A 21,857-nucleotide genomic window follows, 5' to 3' on the forward strand; every position below is an offset into this window, starting at 1 on the left:
CGTACGGACCTCAGCCATGGATGGCTTTATGTTTGCTGACATGCCCTTAACTGCCGGTAACCCGAAGAAACGAGCCAGAAACCGAGTTTTTTCCGTTTTAGCGGGGGGGTGGGCTCCGGCGGCGTCGGCCGCATCTCAGCAGCCGCGCGGGCGACCTCTCTTGCTGCCCTCATAGTTTTTAAAGTCTCTATCACGTTTTGCCAGAGTTCACGCACCTCCTTAATTTCTTTTTCCTCGGGGTCCCTCTCAACAGTCTTTTCCCACATAATGTCTCCCACTTCTCTCCATTCCTCCACAGAAAATACAAGCACTGTGTCTTTAAAATGTCCCCAGCGCTGGCCCAACTTTATCAGCTTAATTAGCTGTTTCTCCGCTGTCTCGCTCCCTCTCTTAGAGAGAATACCTGCAAGTAAAGCGGCTGCAGCCTCTGTCTCCATGGCTGCCCTTTTTCCAGTGTCTGCTCTGCCCTATTTGACCCGAACAGCACCAACCAGTGTCTGCTCTGTCCTTTCTTGGACCTGAACGGCACCTGAACTCTGGGAGCTGAGTGGCCAACTCTTCCAGTGTCTGCTCTGCCCTTTATTGAACCCGAACAGCACCTCTCCCAGCCGTCTTTTTCCCAACACCTCCTTTTTGCTGCTTACCACAGTCTCGGAGAGAGCACGCCGAAGGGAACCATCCTCTGCTACCAGTTGAAGTACGGGGAAAAATGGGGGGGCGCGCTCGCGGGTGCTGGGCGACGGTCTGGAGTAAACTACACGATCTCAATGTGAGTATGGAAGCTTCTCGTTTATTCGCAAAGCATGCCGCGAATATATAGGCGGTAACCTGAGTACATGCTAATCACGCGCCCCGATCGCACTTGTGATTGGTCTATGGATTTACATACTCGGAGCTCTGGACTTAACTCTTGCGTAGCTCAAAGCCTGGGTTGCTCAGACTGCTCAGTGGCACAAGATCGTGCCCCTTCTCACTTATCCAAACCTCTACACCCATGCAACGCTACAGGCTGGGGGAAGAGTGGCTGGAAAGCTGCCTGGTGGAAAAGGACCTGGGGGTGTTGATCGATGGCCGGCTGAATATGAGCCAGCAGTGGGCCCAGGTGGCCAAGAAGGCCAACAGCATCCTGGCTTGTATCAGAAATAGTGTGGCCAGCAGGACCAGGGAAGTGATCGTCCCCCTGTACTCAGCACTGGTGAGGCCGCACCTCGAATCCTGTGTTCAGTTTTGGGCCCCTCACTACAAGAAAGACATGGAGGTGCTGGAGCGAATCCAGAGGAGGGCAACGAAGCTGGTGAAGGGTCTGGAGAACAAGTCTTATGAGGAGCGGCTGAGGGACCTGGGGTTGTTTAGTCTGGAGAAAAGGAGGCTGAGGGGAGACCTTTTTGCTCTCTACAACTACCTGAAGGGAGGTTGTAGCGAGGCGGGTGTCAGCCTCTTCTCCCAAGTAACAAATGATAGGACGAGAGGAAACGGCCTCAAGTTGCACCAGGGGAGGTTTAGATTGGATAGGAGGAAAAATTTCTTCACCAAAAGGGTTATCAAACATTGGAACAGGCTGCCCAGGGAAGTGGTGGAGTCACCATCCCTGGAGGTATTTAAAAGACGAGTAGATGTGGTGCTGAGGGACATGGTTTAGTGGTGGACTTGGCAGTGCTGGGTTAATGGTTGGACTTGATGATCTTAAAGGTCCTTTCCAACCAAAACGATTCTGTGATTCTTCAAATCGGTAATCATTCAAGGCAGTACTGGGAGGTTCATGTGAAATTTCTAACATGATTTCTCATGCTATAGAAACTTCTGCTTTTAGAAACTCAGCCTTGATCTTCCTGGTTAATCTTTCAGATAAGAGGGTCCTGGGGAATTCCATTTTCCTTGAGCTTTTTATTCAGTCTTGAAAGTGTACAGTTGAAGTACAGAATAAGAAATGTCTCACTTAAATACATGGTTAAGGATTAATAAAAATGTCGTATCAAAAATTTATTTTTAGATGGTCTCCTTTGCTGTGGCCCAGTGATCCTGCTGCAAGACAATTAATTTCTGTATTAGATAGCTGCCAGCTCTTCAGCAATTGCTCTTGTATCTGTGAACACTCTGAACTAATTGTCTTTTGAGTCTGTTTTTATTTCTCTCTTCTGCTTCCTAAACCAGACTATCAAAGACACTGCTCGAAGCTAGAATTCAACCTGGAGAGTTGGGCAGGGAGAAACTTAATGAAATATAACAAGGGCAAGTGTAGAGTCCTGCATCTGGGCAAGAACAACCCCATGTACCAGTACAAGTTGGGGGCAGACCTGTTGGAGACCAGCGTAGGGGAAAGGGACCTGGGGGTCCTAGTGGACAGCAGGATGACCATGAGCCAGCAGTGTGCCCTTGTGGCCAAGAAGGCCAATGGCATCCTGGGGTGTATTAGAAGGGGTGTGGTTAGCAGGTCGAGAGAGGTTCTCCTCCCCCTCTACTCTGCCCTGGTGAGGCCGCATCTGGAATATTGTGTCCAGTTCTGGGCCCCTCAGTTCAAGAAGGACAGGGAACTGCTGGAGAGAGTCCAGCGCAGAGCCACGAAGATGATTAAGGGGGTGGAACATCTCCCTTATGAGGAGAGGCTGAGGGAGCTGGGTCTCTTTAGCTTGGAGAAGAGGAGACTGAGGGGTGACCTCATTAATGTTTATAAATATGTAAAGGGCAAGTGTCATGAGGATGGAGCCAGGCTCTTCTCAGTGACATCCCTTGACAGGACAAGGGGCAACGGGTGCAAGCTGGAACACAGGAGGTTCCACATAAATATGAGGAAAAACTTCTTTACGGTGAGGGTAACCAAACACTGGAACAGGCTGCCCAGAGAGGTTGTGGAGTGTCGTTCTCTGGAGACATTCAAAACCCGCCTGGACGCGTTCCTGTGTGATATGGTCTAGGCAATCCTGCTCCGGCAGGGGGATTGGACTAGATGATCTTTCGAGGTCCCTTCCAATCCCTAACATTCTGTGATTCTGTGACTCTGTCTTAGATATTCCTCAAAACAGTACGGTGTGGTGGAACATGCTCCTGACTTCAAAATAACAACATCAAACCAAATGATGCTGTAAGCTGGCTGGTTAACTTTTCTATCCTTTTGTGTACTCTCTGTTCCTAATGATACCAGTGACACTGTCACAGTACTGTTTCTGAGGAGTAGTGGAGCAACTTTCTTGGCTTATTATGTCTTAAGAAATCAGCAGGGCAATTTTTTCAGTTTTCTCCAGAGTTGTTAAGAATTAATCCCACCAAGTGAATTTTGGCTTACTGTAAAGCATCTAGCTCAACACCTACCTTTGGCTCAGTGTCTCTGGCAGGCTGATGAAATTGGTCAACATAGTTGAGGTATCTCTTGTATTTATTGTTGAGCTGCTTATTGGAGCTTAGACTGTTGTTGAATCACAGAATGGTTGAGGTTGGAAGGGACCTCTGGAGATCATCATATCCAAACCCCATGCTCAAGCAGAGCCACCTAGAGCAGGTTGCTCAGGACCATGTTCAGATGGAGATGGGAACATAAGGTATGGATGGAGAGGAAGGAACTTTTTCCTGTCTTGAAGGGTAGTCTTAGCATACACCTATAACTATGCCTAAGCATGTAACTTCAGGTGCTCTCCTGTCATTTGAATAATTGGAAGTTCAAGCTTAAGTTGTAGTAATTAGTGGCATCTAGAAATGCAGCTCTCATCTGTTGCGCAAAAGGCGTGGTTTATACCAAGTGCAGTACATTAATATTGCTGTTGTATTGTCACTGTCACTGTACAACTTGAAAGCTTTTAACTCAAATTTCTGAAAATTACATGTGTGGTTTGTGTGATCGCAAAAACTAAGTTCCACTTGGTTTCAAAACTGTTCCCCATTCATAACCAGTAACTGGTTTTATCTGAAATGTTTCCATTTTGCTACCAAACTGGAGGACACTTCTATGAGTTGGCCAGTGATTTCTGCATTATGCTATAGCAGAGAGAAATCTTACTCTTCTAGTAGATCCTTGGGCCAGGAATATCATATAGTGCATGGCATCAGAGATCAGACTGACAGGTACAGTTTTGTCAGGGCTATTCTCAGAACTTCCTCAATATGCTTTTAACTGCTAAAAGGATGAAGTGGCTAACAGCCATGTTAAATAACAGTTCAAAAAACCCTTTGTTTCACTCGAACATGTGACTATTGAAACAGTGGCTTGTGTAATACTTTCTATATGTAGGTTTTGCTTATTGCTTTAGAATTTGCCATTTAAAACAATTTGCACCCTTACCCATCGGTGTGTTCAGGCAGAAGGGTCATCCATTTGCAAAAAGAAAAGGATTCTTGACTTTCTGAATCAGATTTTAACTTCGCTAGACTAGTACTGTTCTGATTGGGCTGGAACAAAGTGAATACTATGTGCATCAATATTTTGCTTCAGTAAGACTTTTTACCATCAAACGTCCTAAAACACTTGGTGTGTTTCTTAACGTGTGCTTGCAGGTTTTGTAGCAGAGTTGTATTTGAGATGAGGTTATAGCAGTGGCTATTATTAAAAAAATCAGTATACTGGGAAGAAACTAGAAGGTTTTTATTCCTTAGTCTAACTGTTGAGGCTAAACTGGTAGCTGTCAGTGCAGCCCATCTAGTCTAGATATGTTTAGGTTTTTTTATTGTACCAAAACAAAGAGTGTTGCTATGTAAATACCACAATGTGTGCTTGTACCCTCTGTGGCTAGTATCTATTTCAGGAAAACAAGAAGGCTGTGCAAAGGGAGGTGTCTACCACTTACTGTGTCAGTAGGTCTAATAAGACAAGTATTTGCACACTGAGCAATTTGGGCTGTGAGATCGGTGCAGAGAGGTAATCCTGCTTCGCTTGGATCATCCTGCTTAGAGCAGGACTTGTGCCAGTGGGACTAATCAGGGCATACTAGCAGCAGTCATACCAGCCTCTGAGCAGTCAGGAGATCTGGTTGTCTTTGACCTGGCCATTTTTTACCACTCTCAGTGCAAAGGCTGCCACACTTGTTATTTCTGCATAAGCAAACACTTTGGCATATCCAGGTTCTCAAATTGCCAGCTCAAATACTATTTGGATGCTGTGTTGCAAATAGTGGTGTTAGTGGCCAGTGAGGTGCCATCTGGATGCTGTGCTATGTAATGCTTGAATGTGTGCTCTTGAATGTGTGCTTCTCAGTAAGGGTCAGTGAAAATACTATTATATTCTCTCTGGAGCACTTTTTCATCCTGGTGGTGTAGGTGGGATGTAGGTTATTCAAAGCTGGAATACCACCTGTGTCCTAACAGGACTCCGGGACCAGCCAGCACAATGCATCGTACAAGAGCTCAAGTGCTGACAGCACATAATCATTTAACTCTAAATTAACAGGATGTTTCTGGTTTTGAAAGCTGCTCATCTTTTTGGAGCCTGTAACTGCCTTGCTGTAGATGAGTCAACAGATCTCCTTCTATGACAAGATGACCCACTTACTGGATGAGAGAAAAGCTGTGGGTGTTGTCTACCTGGACTTTCGTAAAGCCTTTGACACAGTCTCCCACAGCATTCTCCTGGAGAAACTGACTGCTCATGGCTTGGACGGGTGTACGCTTCTCTGGGTAAAGAACTGTCTGGATGGCCGGGCCCAAAGAGTTGTGGTGAATGGAGTTAAATCCAGTTGGTGTCCGGTCACAAGTGGTGTTCTCCAGGGCTCAGTGTTGGGCCAGTTCTGTTCAATATCTTGATCCCCTCATCCAGATGATTGATAAAGTGCACTCTCAGGAAGTTTGCAGATGACACCAAGCTGGGCAGGAGTGTTGATCTGCTTGAGGGTAAGAAGGCTCTGCAGAGGGATCTGGACAGGTTGGATTGATGGGCTGAGGCCAACTGTATGAGGTTCAACAAGGCCAAGTGTCGGGTCCTGCACTTGGGGCACAACAACCCCATGCAACGCTACAGGCTGGGGGAAGAGTGGCTGGAAAGCTGCCTGGTGGAAAAGGACCTGGGGGTGTTGATTGATGGCCAGCTGAATATGAGCCAGCAGTGTGCCCAGGTGGCCAAGGTGGCCAACAGCATCCTGGCTTATATCAGAAATAGTGTGGCCAGAGGACTAGGGAAGTGATTGTCCCCCTGTACTTGGCACTGGTGAGGTTGCACCTCGAATCCTGTGTTCAGTTTTGGGCCCCTCACTACAAGAAAGACATGGAGGTGCTGGAGCGAGTCCAGAGAAGGGCAACGAAGCTGGTGAAGGGTCTGGAGCACAAGTCTTATGAGGAGCGGCTGAGGGACCTGGGGTTGTTTAGCCTGGAGAAAAGGAGGCTGAGGGGAGACCTTTTTGCTGTATACAAGTACCTGAAAGGAGGTTGTAGCGAGGAGGGCGCTAGTCTCTTCTCCCAGGTAAGAAATGATAGGACAAGAGGAAACGGCCTCAAGTTGCAGCAGGGGAAGTTTAGATTGGATATTGGGAGAAATTTCTTCACCAAAAGGGTTATCAAACATTGGAACAGGCTACCCAGGGAAGTGGAGTCTCCATCCCTGGAGGTATTTAAGAGACGAGTAGATGTGGCGCTTAGGGACATGGTTTAGTGGTTGACTTGGCAGTGTTAGGTTAATGGTTGGACTCGATGATCTTAAAGGTCCTTTCCAACCAAAACGATTCTGTGATTCTATGAAGGAACACAAACAGTACTTAAACTGTCATCTGAGTATGAAAATGGGTCAGATAAAAATGGCAAGCCACAGCTCACTGAGTAAGAGATTAGTCACTGAACACCATCTTAATGTTGCCACTAATGTCTTTTTGGATCCGCAGCACTGAAAGCAAAGTTACAAATGAGTGCTAGAGAAACACTTCAGACTCTTATACACAGCCAGAAACCTTGCATGTAATTGCAAAATCTTAGACCAGTGATCCAAGAAACCCCTTTCAGTTAATCGAGAAACTGAGTGCAATTTATATCATGGGTTTTCTAATACTTCTTCACAGCAGCTCAAGGAAAACAAAACTATAGTTTGGCTTCTTGGAGGTGGTTGAGCGCTAAGTGATTCTGCCTCATGAGTTTGCAGGATGCCTGAAGAAAGTTTTGTCCTAAAACACTTTTTAAATACCACATGTAAGTGATAGATACAAAGGACAGATGGAGGACCATGAAATAAGTCTGAGGCCTCTCATTGGAGTGATCACAAATCAGACAGCTGATTAAGTTAGATTGCCATTTTTCAAAAATCAGATATTGCTATGCTAAATAGTCTTGAGCTATTTCACTGTGTTTTGGTTAAAGTGGAGCTTCTAGACTTTGGATCACTTTGCCCTTGTGACCACTTCTGTACAAATGTTACTTCCTACTTGTATGCCAAAACCTGGATTTTAGTTTGTCTTAGATGCTCTAAAGCTGGGTCATTTTAAAGCCTGTTTTGAATATGACAAAAACGATGGTGGTTTTTTTTTTTTTTTCTAGAGATGTAACAGAATACAGTGTTCAGGAGAGCTTCAGCTTCCAGTTGTGTAGGCATAGTCTTGTCACAAGGGAAGCTAAAATGTTTGGTATATTGACTTCAAAATCTGTTCAATTTCAATTGTTGGATTGCTGTGTTGTTTGGTTTGGTTTGTTTTTTTAATAGTTATGAGCTAGAATATTAAAAAAAAAAAAAAAACACCCACCAAAACCAAAACTGAGGCAGCGAAGTCCAAACAGATTCAATGTGTTTCTGATCAAGCAACTTCCTTTGTATTGAGTCACCTGGTGTAGTTGGGGCAGCAGAGATAAAATAGCTCCCAAATACAGAAATGTGAGTCTTAATTGAATCCATTAAACTCTTTTAAGATTTTTTGATACGATTTCTGCTTTTGATCTTAGGGCCTTTCAGTTATCTTGATGATGTCCTATTTAAAATAGGAGACAAATTCAAAACCCCAGCGAAAGTTGGATTACCCATTGGTTTCTGCCTGCCTGATTCTTCTCAACTTGTCAGAGAAGCCCAGGTAAGTGGTTTGTTTTGCCTTTCTGCTGTCTTCCCCCTCGCTCCTGGCCCCCAACATGTGGTGCTGTAAAATGCAAGCAGTCAGAGTTTGCACGTGTTCAAATGTTAGTCTTGTCGGTCCTGTAGTGTCATTTTGTATGCCAGGCAGTAGTTGCAGAAGATCTGTTAGAATGTATAGCAAGCTAAATATGACAGGCCATGCAAAAAGTTTCTTCTTATTATTGCTTTAAAAAGCCTAATACCATTTATTTTAGTGTATCTACTTCAAAAAAGCGCAGTGTTTGTGTAATACTTATAGGTCTAAATGTTACACTGACTAAATTTGAGTAGCATTTTTAAGAGGAAAAATGATAACACCCATGCTATGGCAAACTTGCAGAATCTTGTTTGAGGGTAACAACTCTTTCTATGACCATATTTTATGGTTTCTCACAATAGTGGGATGAAGAAATAAATTTCCAGTTCTTGTTTTCTGTGCAGTTCTGAGTGGGAATTCTTTTCTAGCTGTAGGGCAAACAGGTTACAGGTTGGTACAGATGATTTCCAGGTCTTTGAGGAGCATGTCTCTGTTACCATAAACTCCTGGTAGTATTAAATCAGTTGCTTTAGCGTAACTGTTGAAAATCTAATCTCCAAATGCAAGTTGTGATACAGGAAATCTAATTGAACTGTGTTTTCTAATTTGGATCCATGATTTTCCTTGTCAGTCCAAACTGATGATTGTTTTCACTTCAGCTGTGACAGATTGCTGTAGATGTCCCCCCCTCCCCCCCCCCCCAACCTAGTGGCTATGATCCTTATAATTTATCTTTTTTTTTTTTTCCTCTCTTTTTTCCTCCACCCCGAGTCAGTATGACTTCTCACTGGAAAAGAAAACAATTGAGTGGGCTGAAGATATCAAAAAAATTGAAGCTGCCCAGAGAAAAGCTGAACACAAGGCAGAAGAAGTGATAGTGAACTCAAAAGCAGCTCCAGAGGTCAGCAACAAAATGAGCTTCTCAAAGGAACCTTGCCCTGAGGCCGTGCCTCCTCCTATTAACCCCATCCTCACTAGTCTGCAGCACAATAATATTCTTACTCCCACGCCAGCTGACAGCAGCACTGTGAAGCAAAAGGTTCTCAGTCCACCCCGTCCAAAAGCAGACTTCAACCTAGCTGATTTTGAATGTGAAGAAGACCCATTTGACAAACTGGAATTAAAAACTATCGATGATAAGGAGGAATTAAAAAATATTCTTGAAATTCATGTTGGTACTACTGGGCCAATTGTTGCCCAGCTGTTAGATAGTACTTTGCCAAAAGGAGGGTCTGAGTCTGTGTTGCAAGATGAGGAAGTTCTGGCATCTATAGAAAGGGCCACGTTGGACTTCAAGCCCCTTCACAAACCCAATGGCTTTATCACTTTACCGCAGTTGGGAAACTGCGAAAAGATGTCCTTGTCTTCCAAAGTGTCTCTGTCCCCTATCACTTCAGTGAGCAATATCAAATCCCTGTCCTTTCCTAAGCTTGACTCTGATGAGAGTGATCAAAAATCATCAAAGCTCGCGAGCACTTTCCACAGCACTACCTGTCTCCGCAATGGCACTTTGCTCAGCTCTTTGCAGACCTGCACTCAGAGTAAAGCTAGTGAACTGAATGGACACCATATGGTTGGTCTTTCTGCTCTAAATGAGGACAGTGGCATGAAGACATCAACATTATCCTCTTCATCCAGACTGCCTTCCCTGGCTGTGTCGACAGTTTGTACAGAAGAAGAATCACCTCAAAGCACAGCAACTACGGTAAACATGGAGTGGATTAGAATTGGGGTTGCTGGGGAGATGTGGAGGTGTGAAGGCAAATGTTGCTTCTAAAATGTCCTATGGTTTTAGGTTCATTTAATGGGAGTGGTGTGTAGATCACATATGGTAGTTCCTCTTCATATACGCAGCAAATTGATTAATCAAACTGGTCTTCATGCTGGCGGTTCTGAACCTCAGATTATTACTCTGCAGGTTTCCCCCAAATCTGATATTTTTAGAACAATTCTAGTGACTTTTCTTTCAGCTTTTCAGCTCTTGTTCATAGTTGCACACCTTTGAGCTAAGTGTATAAGATATCTTCTTTGTACAGTCCTGCATTCTGTCTTATCCAACTGAGATATATCAGATTCTGAACTGCTCTTAGGTTTTGAGTTAAATTTCTGCTAGACTTGTTCCACGGCTTGCTTATTTGCTGGAAATAATGGGAAATGCAGGTTTTGTTTTTTTCTTTTTTTTCTGAGATCCTTTTAAAATCTAACCTTTAAAAGGATGAAAATGATGGTGGTCTGAAATCTGGTGTTTACACTCTTCCTTGTAAAGGAGGGTGGAAGGATTGCTTTGTGGATACCAAAAGCAGTCTTGAGGATCATCTCAGATCCTTAATGTTACAGTTGGTTTCTGTACAGCTCTGAGACAGGAGTTTGACACATCATTTCCTCAAGCTTGTAGCAAGTTCTAAAATTACTTTGGGGACACTTAACTTCACACCAGCTGTTGTCTTTGTCTCTTTGTGACTTTTTTTTTCCAAAGGACCTAAGATCTGGACACCAATACTCATGAAGCCTAGTGGAAACTGTGTAGTCAAATCCTCTAGCTGGCTCTAAAATAATCTGGCTGCTTCTGTCCAATATAAGCGGTGCTTCAGTGGTTCTGTGGCCTTACTGGCATACTATAGGTTTTCGTGTGACACCATGTGCTCTGAAACAAGTGACACTGCTTCTCTCCTGTTTTCTTCTCTTTTCAGGCTTAGGTAAATGCATTATTAATTGTGAAATATGGTATTCTGGCAACTAGTGTATTTGTCAGAGCACAGCAGAACAGCTGTTTATTGATCACTAGAACAAATTTAATACAATAAACTTTGGCAGAAGCAGCAATGTGGTGAGCAACTGCTCACTGCTACAGATCACAGGTTTGAGAGCTCAGAGGTGAAACCTTGAAGTATGACACATCTCTAGGGATTAACATGAAAGATCACTTACAACTAGATAGATGGGCATTCAGATGGCCAAATTTTCACTCTATTCATATCTCTATGCTGGATTAAAACTTCTTAAAGACTGTCGTGGTTTAGGCCCAGCCAGCAACTAAGCACCACGCAGCCACTCACTCACTCCCCCCCCCATGGGATGGGGAGGAGAATTGGAAGAAAAAGGTAAAACTTGTGGGTTGAGATAAGGACAGTTTAATAGGACAACACAAGGAGAGAAGGAATAATAATACTACTAGTAAAAGAATATATGAAGCAAGTGATGCACAATACAATTGCTCACCACCCAGAACCCAATACCTAGCCTGTTCCTGAGCTGTGATCCCTCCTCCCCTGGCCAGCTCCCCCAGTTTATATACTGAGCGTGATGTCATATGGTATCAAATATCCCCTTGGCTAGTTCAGGTCAGCTATCCTGGCTGTGTCCCCTCCCAGCTTCTTGTGAAAATTAACTCTATCCCAGCTGAACCCAGGACAAAGACCAAGAGGGAAGGTCTTGAGAATGCTGTAAGGGAAGATACAAACTGATAAACAAACAAAAAGTAGTCTTACTAGGAGAAGTAATAAAGATCTTAATTTGAAACTATTTCTGCTTTTGAAGTAGCAAACCAAGAAATAGGTATGCTGACAGAACTAGTTCTTTCTGTTTCAGTTCCAAGACTTCAGAATATACTTGTTTCATATTTCTACAATATGGTCCCAGTGGCTGGAAAATGACACCTGAGCTTCAAGAAATTGAAGTAAATGTAACAAAAATCCTCAGAGTATGAAAATATTAGAAGGAAGTCAGTCATCCTTGTGGCTAGGAGCAGAAGAGTCATGTGTCCCTTTTCTTCAAGGTTACACAAGAATAAGCCTGTCCTTTTTAGAAAGCCTCAGGATAATTGTGTGTCCCAGTGTATTCCACTGTGATTTTATATATAAATTTTTTTCTCACAAGACTGGAAATTGTAATTTTGGATTTGGAGTTACCACTGGAGTTTATGCTTTACCAGTGAATTGGATCTAGGGCTGTTACCCAGCCTTGTTGGTGTACTGGGAATGGGACCAAGTGTTGGCTGTTGGTAGAAAAATCACATGCTCTTTTTAGCGAGTGTGCCACATTGCTCATATATGGTGTATGAAATGCAGTGCTTTGAGAGTAGAAAAGGGGTATATGTTTCTCTTACCCCTTCTCATGGTCAAAAAAATCAAGGGAAGTCTCTAGGCAATGACTTTAAAATTGTCAGTGTCATTCAGGCAGCATAGCACTGGGTCAAGAGCTGAACAGGAGCCAGCATGTTACACTGAGCTGTATGAACATGTAGCAGTCACAGTGACAGAATAAACAAGCTTAAATTATTATGAGGGGGGACACATCCTTCTTGGAGTATAATCTGTTTTTGTAGAGTGCTGAGAGAAGAAACGATCCTTATGATGGCTATTCTATAACTACACACAACTGCATAACATCTGCATCTCACATGTGGAAGCATGATCAGACCACAAGTCTCCCTAGTATGGTAGACTTATTCCCAGATCTCTCCCATAAAACCCTTCTCCCCCAGCTGTAGCAAATTCTGCTAACTGGTGCATAATGTTTATAATAATCTTATTTGTGTGTTGTCCAACAGATATGCCAAAATGACAAGGAAACAGAAATCCCTGTGGTAAGTTCCTGAATACCTGCATGCTTGCACTGTATCGTGTTTCTGAAAGTCTCCAGAAGTAGTGTTCCTTTGAGTACAGAAAATCATAGGTGACGAGTAAACTTGGGGTGAAGGAAGCAATCTCCATGCTTTCTCTGAGGTACAGGGTTTGGCTCTATTATAAGGACCTTCACTCTTGCAAAGGTTTGGTGTTGAAAGGTTTTTGTCCACCAGTAGGAGAGGGGATACTGTGAAGAATCTGGGTTGTTGATTGTTGTTTTGAGGGTAAAAAGAGTATGGTGGGAGTCAGACTATGTGTACTGCTTGGTTTCATCGTAACAGTCAGTAACTTCCCAAGGGCAGTCTAGAAAGCCTCTCAGGTTAATTACATGGGATATACTGGTTCTGCACTAGCCAGAAACAGGATGTGGGGATGCAGAAGATGATCATCGCCTCAGCCTCTGTTTTTTCCCCTTTAGGTAACGCACCAAAATTTCCCAGTGTCTAAAGTGCCCAATAACATCAGCTGCACAAAGCGATCGGGTGGCCTCGCTCCTGAACTACAGCAGGTCCTCTCTGCTGGTGAGAGGCAGTGCGTAGAGACAGTCGTCAATATGGGGTACTCTCCTGAGAATGTCCTGAAAGCCATGAAGAAGAAGGGACAGAACATAGACCAGGTAAGAGCTTGTGCAATGGGGAAGAAACCCGTGATTGGATGCTGATTCTGCTGAGAAACAACCTTGGGTTTGCAAAATGGATAGGGGGGAATACTTTTATTCTAACAAGGGGTTGCAGCCTGTAGCTGCTGCGATATTAACCGCTAGAGAAGTTGTCACCTGGCAGTAAAGGCTCCAAAAACCAAAGAAAAGAGTGTCTGTGTGTGTTTCTGATGAGAGACTGCTTGAGTCAGCCACACCTGTAGGTGCTGAGTCAGACCTGTGCTGAGCTTGGGATGGGCACTTAGCTCCACATGAAGCTGGAAGAAGTACTGAGTCTTCCCAGGAGCCACAAAACCATCCAAAGGAAGCTTAGTGTGGTTCTACGCCATATTTAGTGCCGTGTAACAAAAAAACAGCCAACTTCCCTTGTTCTGAGCACAGGTTACGATGCTGACGTCTCTCCTTGTAGAGAGATGGGCCCCTGCAGGCTTATGACAGCCCTGAAAGGCTCTCTCAAGGCACTGCTGACCAACTTTTTGTGTGCTCTGGTGGTGCTTCCTGCCTCGTGTTGCCTCAAGTGCTTGCTAAAACCATAGCATAAAGTGCTGCAGGGTGAAGCGTGATTCTGGGTCTTGGATCTGCTTCAAACAAACATTTTAAAGCGGGGAGAGCGTGGCCAAACTTTCTGTGATGACCCTAGACAGGCTGTGTGCTGCGCAGAGCATCACCTGGCAAGACTGCACCTGTCGCCTGAGGAGGAATGTCATTCCAGTGACTTCTGCTTGTGGAGCTGATCTGCTTGCCAACTACCTACACATCAAGACTGGTTTAAGCTGTGCTCTGGAGTGAACTGTAGTATCAAATGGAAAAAATGTCCCTTAAGAGGGTGGTTTTAAATCCTGCTGTATTTGCAGGCTGCGTTCTTTCGCCTTCCTAGCATTACCTATCTGACCTTTCCCCATACCTTTCAAAGTTGAGGACGGATAAGAAATTTGGCAGCGATTTCTGGGCGTGTGAGCTGGGGTTTGCAGCTCACTTACCAGTATGCTAAGTTGATCTTAAAAGGCTGACTGCTTTCAGATTGCATCAACTTTTGCAGCTGTCTGAGAGGAAGATAAAAGCTGACACCTCTTAACTGCTGGACCTACAGTTTCATTTTAAAAACTTGTAGCAAGCACAGTTAAACTTCTGCCTTCTGCTCAATGATCAGGCACGGAAGGCTAAAGATAAGCTTCTGAGACTGTTTTGACTAGAGTGGAAGATGATGTTCAGAGCTGGTGGGGAGAGCACAGGAGGACAGAAGGGCTCGTTTGTTTTCTCTGAACAAGCTCTTGCATAAAGAGCATCTCAACTCTACTAGGAAGGACTTTATCTCAGTCCCTGGTGAAGCCTGGGGTAGAGTTGTGCTCAGCCCATCCGCATGTACAGAGATGGTATTCAACCACACGCTGCAAATACCCCTCTGCAAACTTAGTTTCTTTTCTTCATTCCCCATAGGTTTTGGATTACCTGTTTGCACGTGGACAGCTTTGTGAGAAGGGCTTTGATCCACTTCTTGTTGAAGCAGCTTTGGAAATGCACCAGTGTTCAGAGGAGAAGGTGAGGGCGCAACATGCTAAGGAATAGAGAGAATGCGCTGTGATGGAGAATTCCAGCAGCAGTTTCTCTGGCTGATGTAATTCTGACTTTCGTGGTAATGCTGCCTTGTTTCCAAAACTGACTGCTGAAGGACATCCTCGCGGTGATAAAGTGAATATGTGTTAAAGCATTAGAATTCTTCTGCATTGCTTTATCACTCTCACTTACATGCATTTTTATGGGGACAGGATTTTTTAAAGACCCTGCTTATTCTGGTTGTGGTGTTTTGAACCCAGAGTTCTCTTGTGGGTGAGGTGCTTGGTACAGAGAGTTAATTTCAGAAGCAGCAAATTATCTTTCAAACCCTGCCAGCCTGCCCTGGCCATGAATTTTCTCCCTTGTACAAACGCATCTGCCTGGCTGCTCAGCAAATTGGGTTAGTGCTCTCTCTGAAAGAAGCTGGAAAATATGGTTTTTGGGGTCTGGTTCATTGTCTGGCTGCTTTACCAGCACCGAAAGTACAGAGGCAGGAGCAGGTAGCCGGGGCAGAGGACAGCAGGATCTTTTAAAGTTTGCCAGCCTGTTGTGTGCCAATATGAAATCTTTAGAGGTGCAACTCAACCTCCCCAGACATATATATGCCTTCCTGCCTTTCTTGGACTTAGTGATGAGCTTGCAAACAGAGGAACAATACTGTGAAGATGGGAGAAGTGACTGAGTTCAGGAAACACATTTGCTACTGGCTTAACCCCAAAATTGGAAATGGCTAATCTCCTGATCGTACACTTCAACCTGTTTTTTGGTTCCCCCCCCTCCACCTGGAGTGGAGTGGAGGCCCTGTAAATGGCAGAGGGTTCATAAAAGTCTGATCAGTTGATTTGCTTCTTGTTACTTTATTTTTTCAAAGCTCAGGGAGGATTCGTGGTCGATGTTGGTAGTATCGTACACAGTGTGTCCAATAGAATTTGTGCTAATCTCCCAAGTTTGCCCTAGATCTGAAGAGCCATTTGATAGCAAGGGCTACTGTACTGTTCCCAAAGTAACTTTAAAAAAATTCAGATGCAGCAGTAGCTGCTAGATGGGGGAACAGGGTGACATTAATCAGAGTCTGAATTAGGCCAGGCTGATAAATTTCTTACTGGGAGAGACTCCCCCACAGACTGAGCTTTGGTGCCCTTGCTGAAGAGGATTTTGGAAATGCAGGACTGCAAACACAGGGGACTGAAAGTGAGGCTCCATGGGCTACTGTACCCGGAGCTCTATCAGCTCTCGTGTGAGTGGACTTTCTCCAAACGGAGCTGGAACAGGCTGTACTTGGGGAGTAGGAATCCACCCCATGGGGTGCCCAGTTGCTGGCTCTGTGCTAAACCTTCACCAAGCACTGATCCTCTTTTCTCTTGCAAATAATGGACTGTCTGTGTCTTTCAGATCACAGAACTTCTCCAACTAATGAGTCAATTTAAAGAAATGGGCTTTGAACTAAAAGACATTAAGGAGGTCTTATTATTACATAACAACGACAAACACAACGCTTTGGAAGATCTAATGGCCCGTGCAGGAGCCAGCTGAAAACATATTCCTGGATTCTTGAGCAGGACCAGCCCCGCCACCTTTTAAAGTGTCCTTTCCTAAGTTTCCTTTTTTCAGCTTGGCCACAGAGTTTAGACTGCCTAACCTCTACTGGAATTGTACATAGAGACAGGAGTGCTTTCTCCCCCTCACTGTTGCACTGGAGTTGGACAGAAGAATACTAAGTTGGTTCTGAAACTAGGATGCTTTGGTTCTTTGAAGCTGCTTTCATGGTGTCTGCTTGTACTGAATTACTTGACTGTGTCACAGTCCAGATTAACTGGTTAAATTTGACCTTTAGTGCAATGGAGTTTTAGTTTTTGGTTAAAAGTTAGTCTGTAACTTAATAAAACACTGGTTCAGAAACTGTTGCTATGCATAAAGTGAGAAGCTGTTTCTCTTGTGGTTGTTTTTTGTTTGTTTGTTTTTGGTTTGTTTTTTTTTGTTTGTTTGTTTGGTTTTTTTTTTTTACCAATGCATCCAACACTTCTGCCAGACATGAGCGTCCAATACTGAGTGGTGTCCAAGTTCTCTTGAAACAGATAAGCTGTGAACTCTACCTGGACCTGCAACTTGTGTTGGTTCTTGAACCTGAAGGCAGAGAGGTGGGGCTCAGTATTCTTAATCCCCCATGTTTGTAGGATATTTAAGACAATGCCCTGCTATGAAATCAGTTATCTTTTTGTTTTAAATAACACAGTGTGATGCAGGAGGTTTCTTTCAAGTACTTTCTTTAAAACAAATATACTCACTGCATTAGTTCCATTTCTCACACTGCTATAGAATTACATAATAACATCTAGTACTAGAAGTCAGGTTTTGGGTTGTTTTTGATAGTTCAAAGTATTACTTTGTACATTGTTCAAGTTCTAAATGCATAAAATATCAGCAGTCTTGAGGAATCTTTAAAGTAATTTGCTAAATATTTTGATTCTGCAGAAGAACAACTAATAAAACCCTCAAATGTAACTCCCAGTGTCATGATTCCCATCTCTCATGCTCTTTGGCTTCAGCAGATGATGAACTTGCTGGATCCTGCCCACCCAGGTGCTGCATGTTCCTGTAGGCATGCATGAATGCTGTCTGTGTTGGGCAGAACAACCAGAGATCTCCAGGCAGACAGCTGCAGTGGTGGACCGTGCTGCTTTTTTCTGTGGCTTATTTTTGTTTTGTTGCAAAAACCAAGCCTAGGGATCCAAACTCCTGTTAGAGCATGGAGCTGGAACCATTGGACATCGGGAGGGGAAAACAGCTCAGCTCATTGCCTCGGTCTAGGTTTTTCAGTAGGAGGTTTTAGCTCATCAGGACCCCAAAGGAGATGGCATTTGTCTCCATTATGTTGTTAACTTTATATGACGAAAACATCTAATTTGGGTTTAGTGTTAACTCCTGGAATTCTCTGTGAGGTGCTCAACTATGTTAATTACATACCTTTACTTAAAACAAAATGATACTGAGGAGAGATGTAGCTGGTAAGTATCTAGGAGATATGGAGACAGATGATGAGTAGGACTAGGGCAGATTGCCTTGCATCGTATCCTGTAGCATTGAGCTTCACCAGCTTATAGTGATGGGGCTGAAATTAAAACTGATCTAAGAAGGACATTCAGCAGTTGGTGGGGCAGCAGCTGCTGCCTCTGTGGGTGCAGGTAAAGCAGTTGCCCAGCTTTCCTTCCCATGTGAGAAATGTGACAGTTTGAAACAAGGAAATAGGGTTCCTGATTAGTCAGCTGGAAAACAAAACTCAAACTGCTTTACTCTCACTGCTGAGAGCATTCGGTTGTGTTGCTTGTTTCAGTTTTCTCAGAATTAATATCCAAACAAGTCCCTGTCTGGTACTAGACAGTTCTGAAGGGGCAAGAAGTCTTGCCAGCAAAGAAACAATTATTTAGACCAAACCTCTGAATAAAATCAGCTCTTTGGTTGTGTTAATGTGTCTTAAGTTTTTTCACAGTCCCCACCACTACAGTAACCACTCTGCTTATGGAGACTCTTGTAGAGGTGAGAGCAGAGAGGTGAAGACGGGAAGTGATACCTGTAAATCTAGTCTCCTCCTTCCAAAGAGATGTACCCATCTGTGTCTCCCCTGGTGGTGTTGCTCTTGCTTCATCAGTGAGGTTTCTGGATTTACATCTGTATTGAGTTTGCATGGCCAAGTTTTGGTAGCAGAGGGGCTACAGGAGTGGCTTCTGTGAGAAGATGCCAGAAGCTTCCCCCGTGTCCGATAGAGCCAGTGCCAGCTGGCTCCAAGACGGACCCGCTGCTGGCCAAAGCTGAGCCAGTCAGTGATGGTGGTAGCACCTCTGTGATAGCATATTTAAGAAAGGGTAAAAAAACTGCTGTGGAACAGCAGCCAGAAGAGAGGAGTTGAGAATATGTGAGAGAAACAACTCTGCAGACACCAAGGTCAGTGAAGGAGGGGGAGGAGGTGCTCCAGGCGCCGGAGCAGAGATTCCCCTGCAGCCCGTAGAGACCATGGTGAAGCAGGTTGTCCCTCTGCAGCCCATGGAGGTCCACGGTGGAGCAGATATCTACCCTGCAGCCTGTGGAGGACCTCATGTTGGAGCAGGTGAATGTGCCCTGAAGGAAGCTGTGACCCTGTGGAGAGCCTGTGCTGGAGCAGGCTCCTGGCAGGACCTGTGGCCTTGTGGAAAGGACCCATACTGGAGCAGTTTGTGAAGAACTGCAGCCCATGGGAAGGATCCATGTTGGAGAAGTTTATGGAGGACTGTCTCCCGTGGGTGGGACCCCACACTGGAGCAGGGGAAGAGAGTGAGGAGGAAAGAGCAGCAGAGACAATGTGTGATGAACTGACCACAACCCCCATTCCCCATCCCCCTGTGCTGCTTGGGGGGAGGAGGTAGAGAATTTGGGAGTGAAGCTGAGCCTGGGAAGAAGGGAAGGGTGGGGGGAAGGTGTTTTAAGATTTGTTTTTATTTCTCATTATCCTACTCTGATTTGTTTGGTAATAAATTAAATTAATTTCCCAGAGTCAAGTCTGTTTTGCCTGTGACGGTAACTGCTGAGTGATCTCCTTGTCCTTATCTCGATCCACAAGCCTTTTGTTGTATTTTCTCTCCCCTGTCCAGTTGAGGAGGGGAAGTGATAGAGTGGTTTGGAGGGGATTAACCTGGTGGCTTAGGGGAGAGGCACTTCTGAAGAAACATGTAACAAGTGACACAATGTGATGAGTCTTGAATGTTTTGAGGGCCATGCATTGCTAGTTACTATGGTAATGTCGTTTTGTCCTGTCAAGTTACGAACAAAGCTCAGTCTAGATGTGGGGAGGTCCTGCTGATGGCTGGTGCGAGGCTGGGCTCTGCCATGCCACTAACTGGTGAGATGATGACTGCATCCCTGGTCACACTTGAGACCTTGGGACTTTTCCTTAGGTTATCAGATCAGATTGATTTATGTACCTGGCACTTGGCACTGCTTTAACTTTGTCAGAGGTTGTTCTGCAGCCTTGTGCTAGCTGCTGCCAGATACCGAGGTCTGGATGCTTTGGTGGAAAGGCTTGTGAGGAGAAGTGTAGAGGCAGAGCCAAAATTGGTGGTTGTGCTTTGAGCCAGAGACGCCCTGAGCTGCTTCCTGGTGGTTCCTGGACAGCAGCAGCCTGCTAAGGACTCTGACACTGAAGAACCATCAGTAACCCACATGGCAGCCGAGGCCTCCCGCTCTGCCTGCAGATGGCTGGAGACCTGGTGGGATGAGAGGTGCTGCTGCGGTTGTTGCCTTGTTCTGAGGGTGACTTCTTTCTGGGATCCTACAGTCTGTCAGGCAGTGGGAGCTGCACATGCCCCTGTGCCCCAGGGCTGCAGCATGTCCCGAGGCTTTCTTCGTCTGGCCTTGTGGCTCCTGTAGCAACTTGGCTCTGTTGGAGCACCCCTGGGCAACACAGGTTGCTGAGCCCAGAGCCTTTGTCAGCAGCTTTTCTGCACGGCATGTGGCTGGGCAGCTCTCTGTGCTGGGGAGCCTGCTGACTTCTGCCGGTGGTGTAGCAAAACCTGGTGCAAGGGTTGTTCTGCTGCTGCTGCAGGCTGTTCAGTTCAGCCACGCATGGCTGGAGGACAGCTTCTGAAACACCAGCTATGTCAACAGGCCAGGTGTGAAGGGGATCTCATACTGATTCCCAGCCTCAGTTAATCTTTTGCAATCAAACATTTTTACGGGTGTTTTGATCATATTTACTTTAAAACAAATTTTACCAGAGTTCTCTAGTAAATTGAATTTTATTTTAAATAGTCAATTATTCAAATAAAATATCAAGCATCTGCCATGAGCGTTAATAGTCTTTGTTGCACATGAATACAAAAGTGAACCCATTTTAGTTCTGTATTTATTTGATTGTATATGGCCAGGTTCTCTTAATCTCTTAGACTGCTCTAATGACAATTTCACATACGTTCCTCAAGTTGAAATGAAAACCATTCATATCAGGTGTCAGTGCAATATCGAACAGCAGGAAGGGGATGACACTTTTAAAATGCTTATTTAGCACATTTTCACACAAGAATTAAAGCAGCATCTAGGTAATAACCTTAAGACCGGAGAGAAAAATGTTACTGTTTTTGACAACAGCTTTGGTAGTTTCCATTGCATACTAGGAGCCCAGTTTTAGTATCTCTTGGGCATGCAGCACTTCAAGCATTTCCATACTCCTTTTATTGCCTCTGTCTATACTGCTGGAGGCTGTCCTGAGGAGCCCCGGACCCCTGAGGCCCCAGAGGAAGTCAGGATAGAGGAGGAATCTGTCTTGGTAGATGAGGGCTGGGTCAGGGACCAATTAAGCAACCTGGACGTCCATAAATCCATGGGCCCTGATGGGATGCACCCGCGGGTGCTGAGGGAGCTGGCGGAAGTCATTGCTAGGCCACTCTCAATCATCTTTACTAAGTCGTGGGCAACGGGAGAGGTGCCTGAGGACTGGAGGAAAGCGAATGTCACTCCAGTCTTCAAAAAGGGCAAGAAGGAGGACCCAGGTAACTATAGACCGGTCAGCCTCACCTCCATCCCCGGAAAGGTGATGGAACAACTTGTCCTTGGTGCTGTCTCTAGGCACATCAAGGATAGGGGGATCATTAGGGGCACTCAACATGGCTTCACCAAGGGGAAGTCATGCTTAACCAACTTGATAGCCTTTTATGAGGACATAACCCGGTGGATAGATGATGGTGAAGCTGTGGATGTGGTCTATCTTGATTTCAGTAAAGCGTTTGACACGGTCTCCCACAGCATCCTCGCAGCTAAACTGAGGAAGTGTGGTCTGGATGATCGGGTAGTGAGGTGGATTGTGAACTGGCTGAAGGAAAGAAGCCAGAGAGTGGTGGTCAATGGGACAGAGTCCAGTTGGAGGCCTGTGTCTAGTGGAGTCCCTCAAGGGTCGGTACTGGGAATGACTTGGATGAGGGAATAGAGTGCACTGTCAGCAAGTTCGCTGATGACACCAAA

General features: G+C 44.9%; 1 protein-coding gene across 3 annotated transcripts in view; it reads left to right on the forward strand.

The window, feature by feature from the left end:
- The window catches only part of UBAP1 (ubiquitin associated protein 1), a 64,720-nt gene extending 47,339 nt beyond the window's left edge, over positions 1–17,381 (forward strand). For all 3 annotated transcript variants that reach the window (XM_068424445.1, XM_068424444.1, XM_068424443.1), the window contains 6 exons: positions 7,837–7,961; positions 8,812–9,741; positions 12,586–12,621; positions 13,080–13,277; positions 14,757–14,858; positions 16,266–17,381. In XM_068424445.1, coding sequence (XP_068280546.1) covers positions 7,837–7,961; positions 8,812–9,741; positions 12,586–12,621; positions 13,080–13,277; positions 14,757–14,858; positions 16,266–16,406 — 1,532 coding nt within the window. In that variant the 3' untranslated portion in view covers positions 16,407–17,381. The remainder of the gene's footprint in view (positions 1–7,836; positions 7,962–8,811; positions 9,742–12,585; positions 12,622–13,079; positions 13,278–14,756; positions 14,859–16,265) is intronic.
- The last annotated feature ends 4,476 nt before the right edge of the window (positions 17,382–21,857 follow it).

Source organism: Nyctibius grandis (genome assembly GCF_013368605.1).
Source record: "Nyctibius grandis isolate bNycGra1 chromosome W unlocalized genomic scaffold, bNycGra1.pri SUPER_W_unloc_2, whole genome shotgun sequence".
NCBI classification, from domain to species: Eukaryota; Metazoa; Chordata; class Aves; order Nyctibiiformes; family Nyctibiidae; genus Nyctibius; species Nyctibius grandis.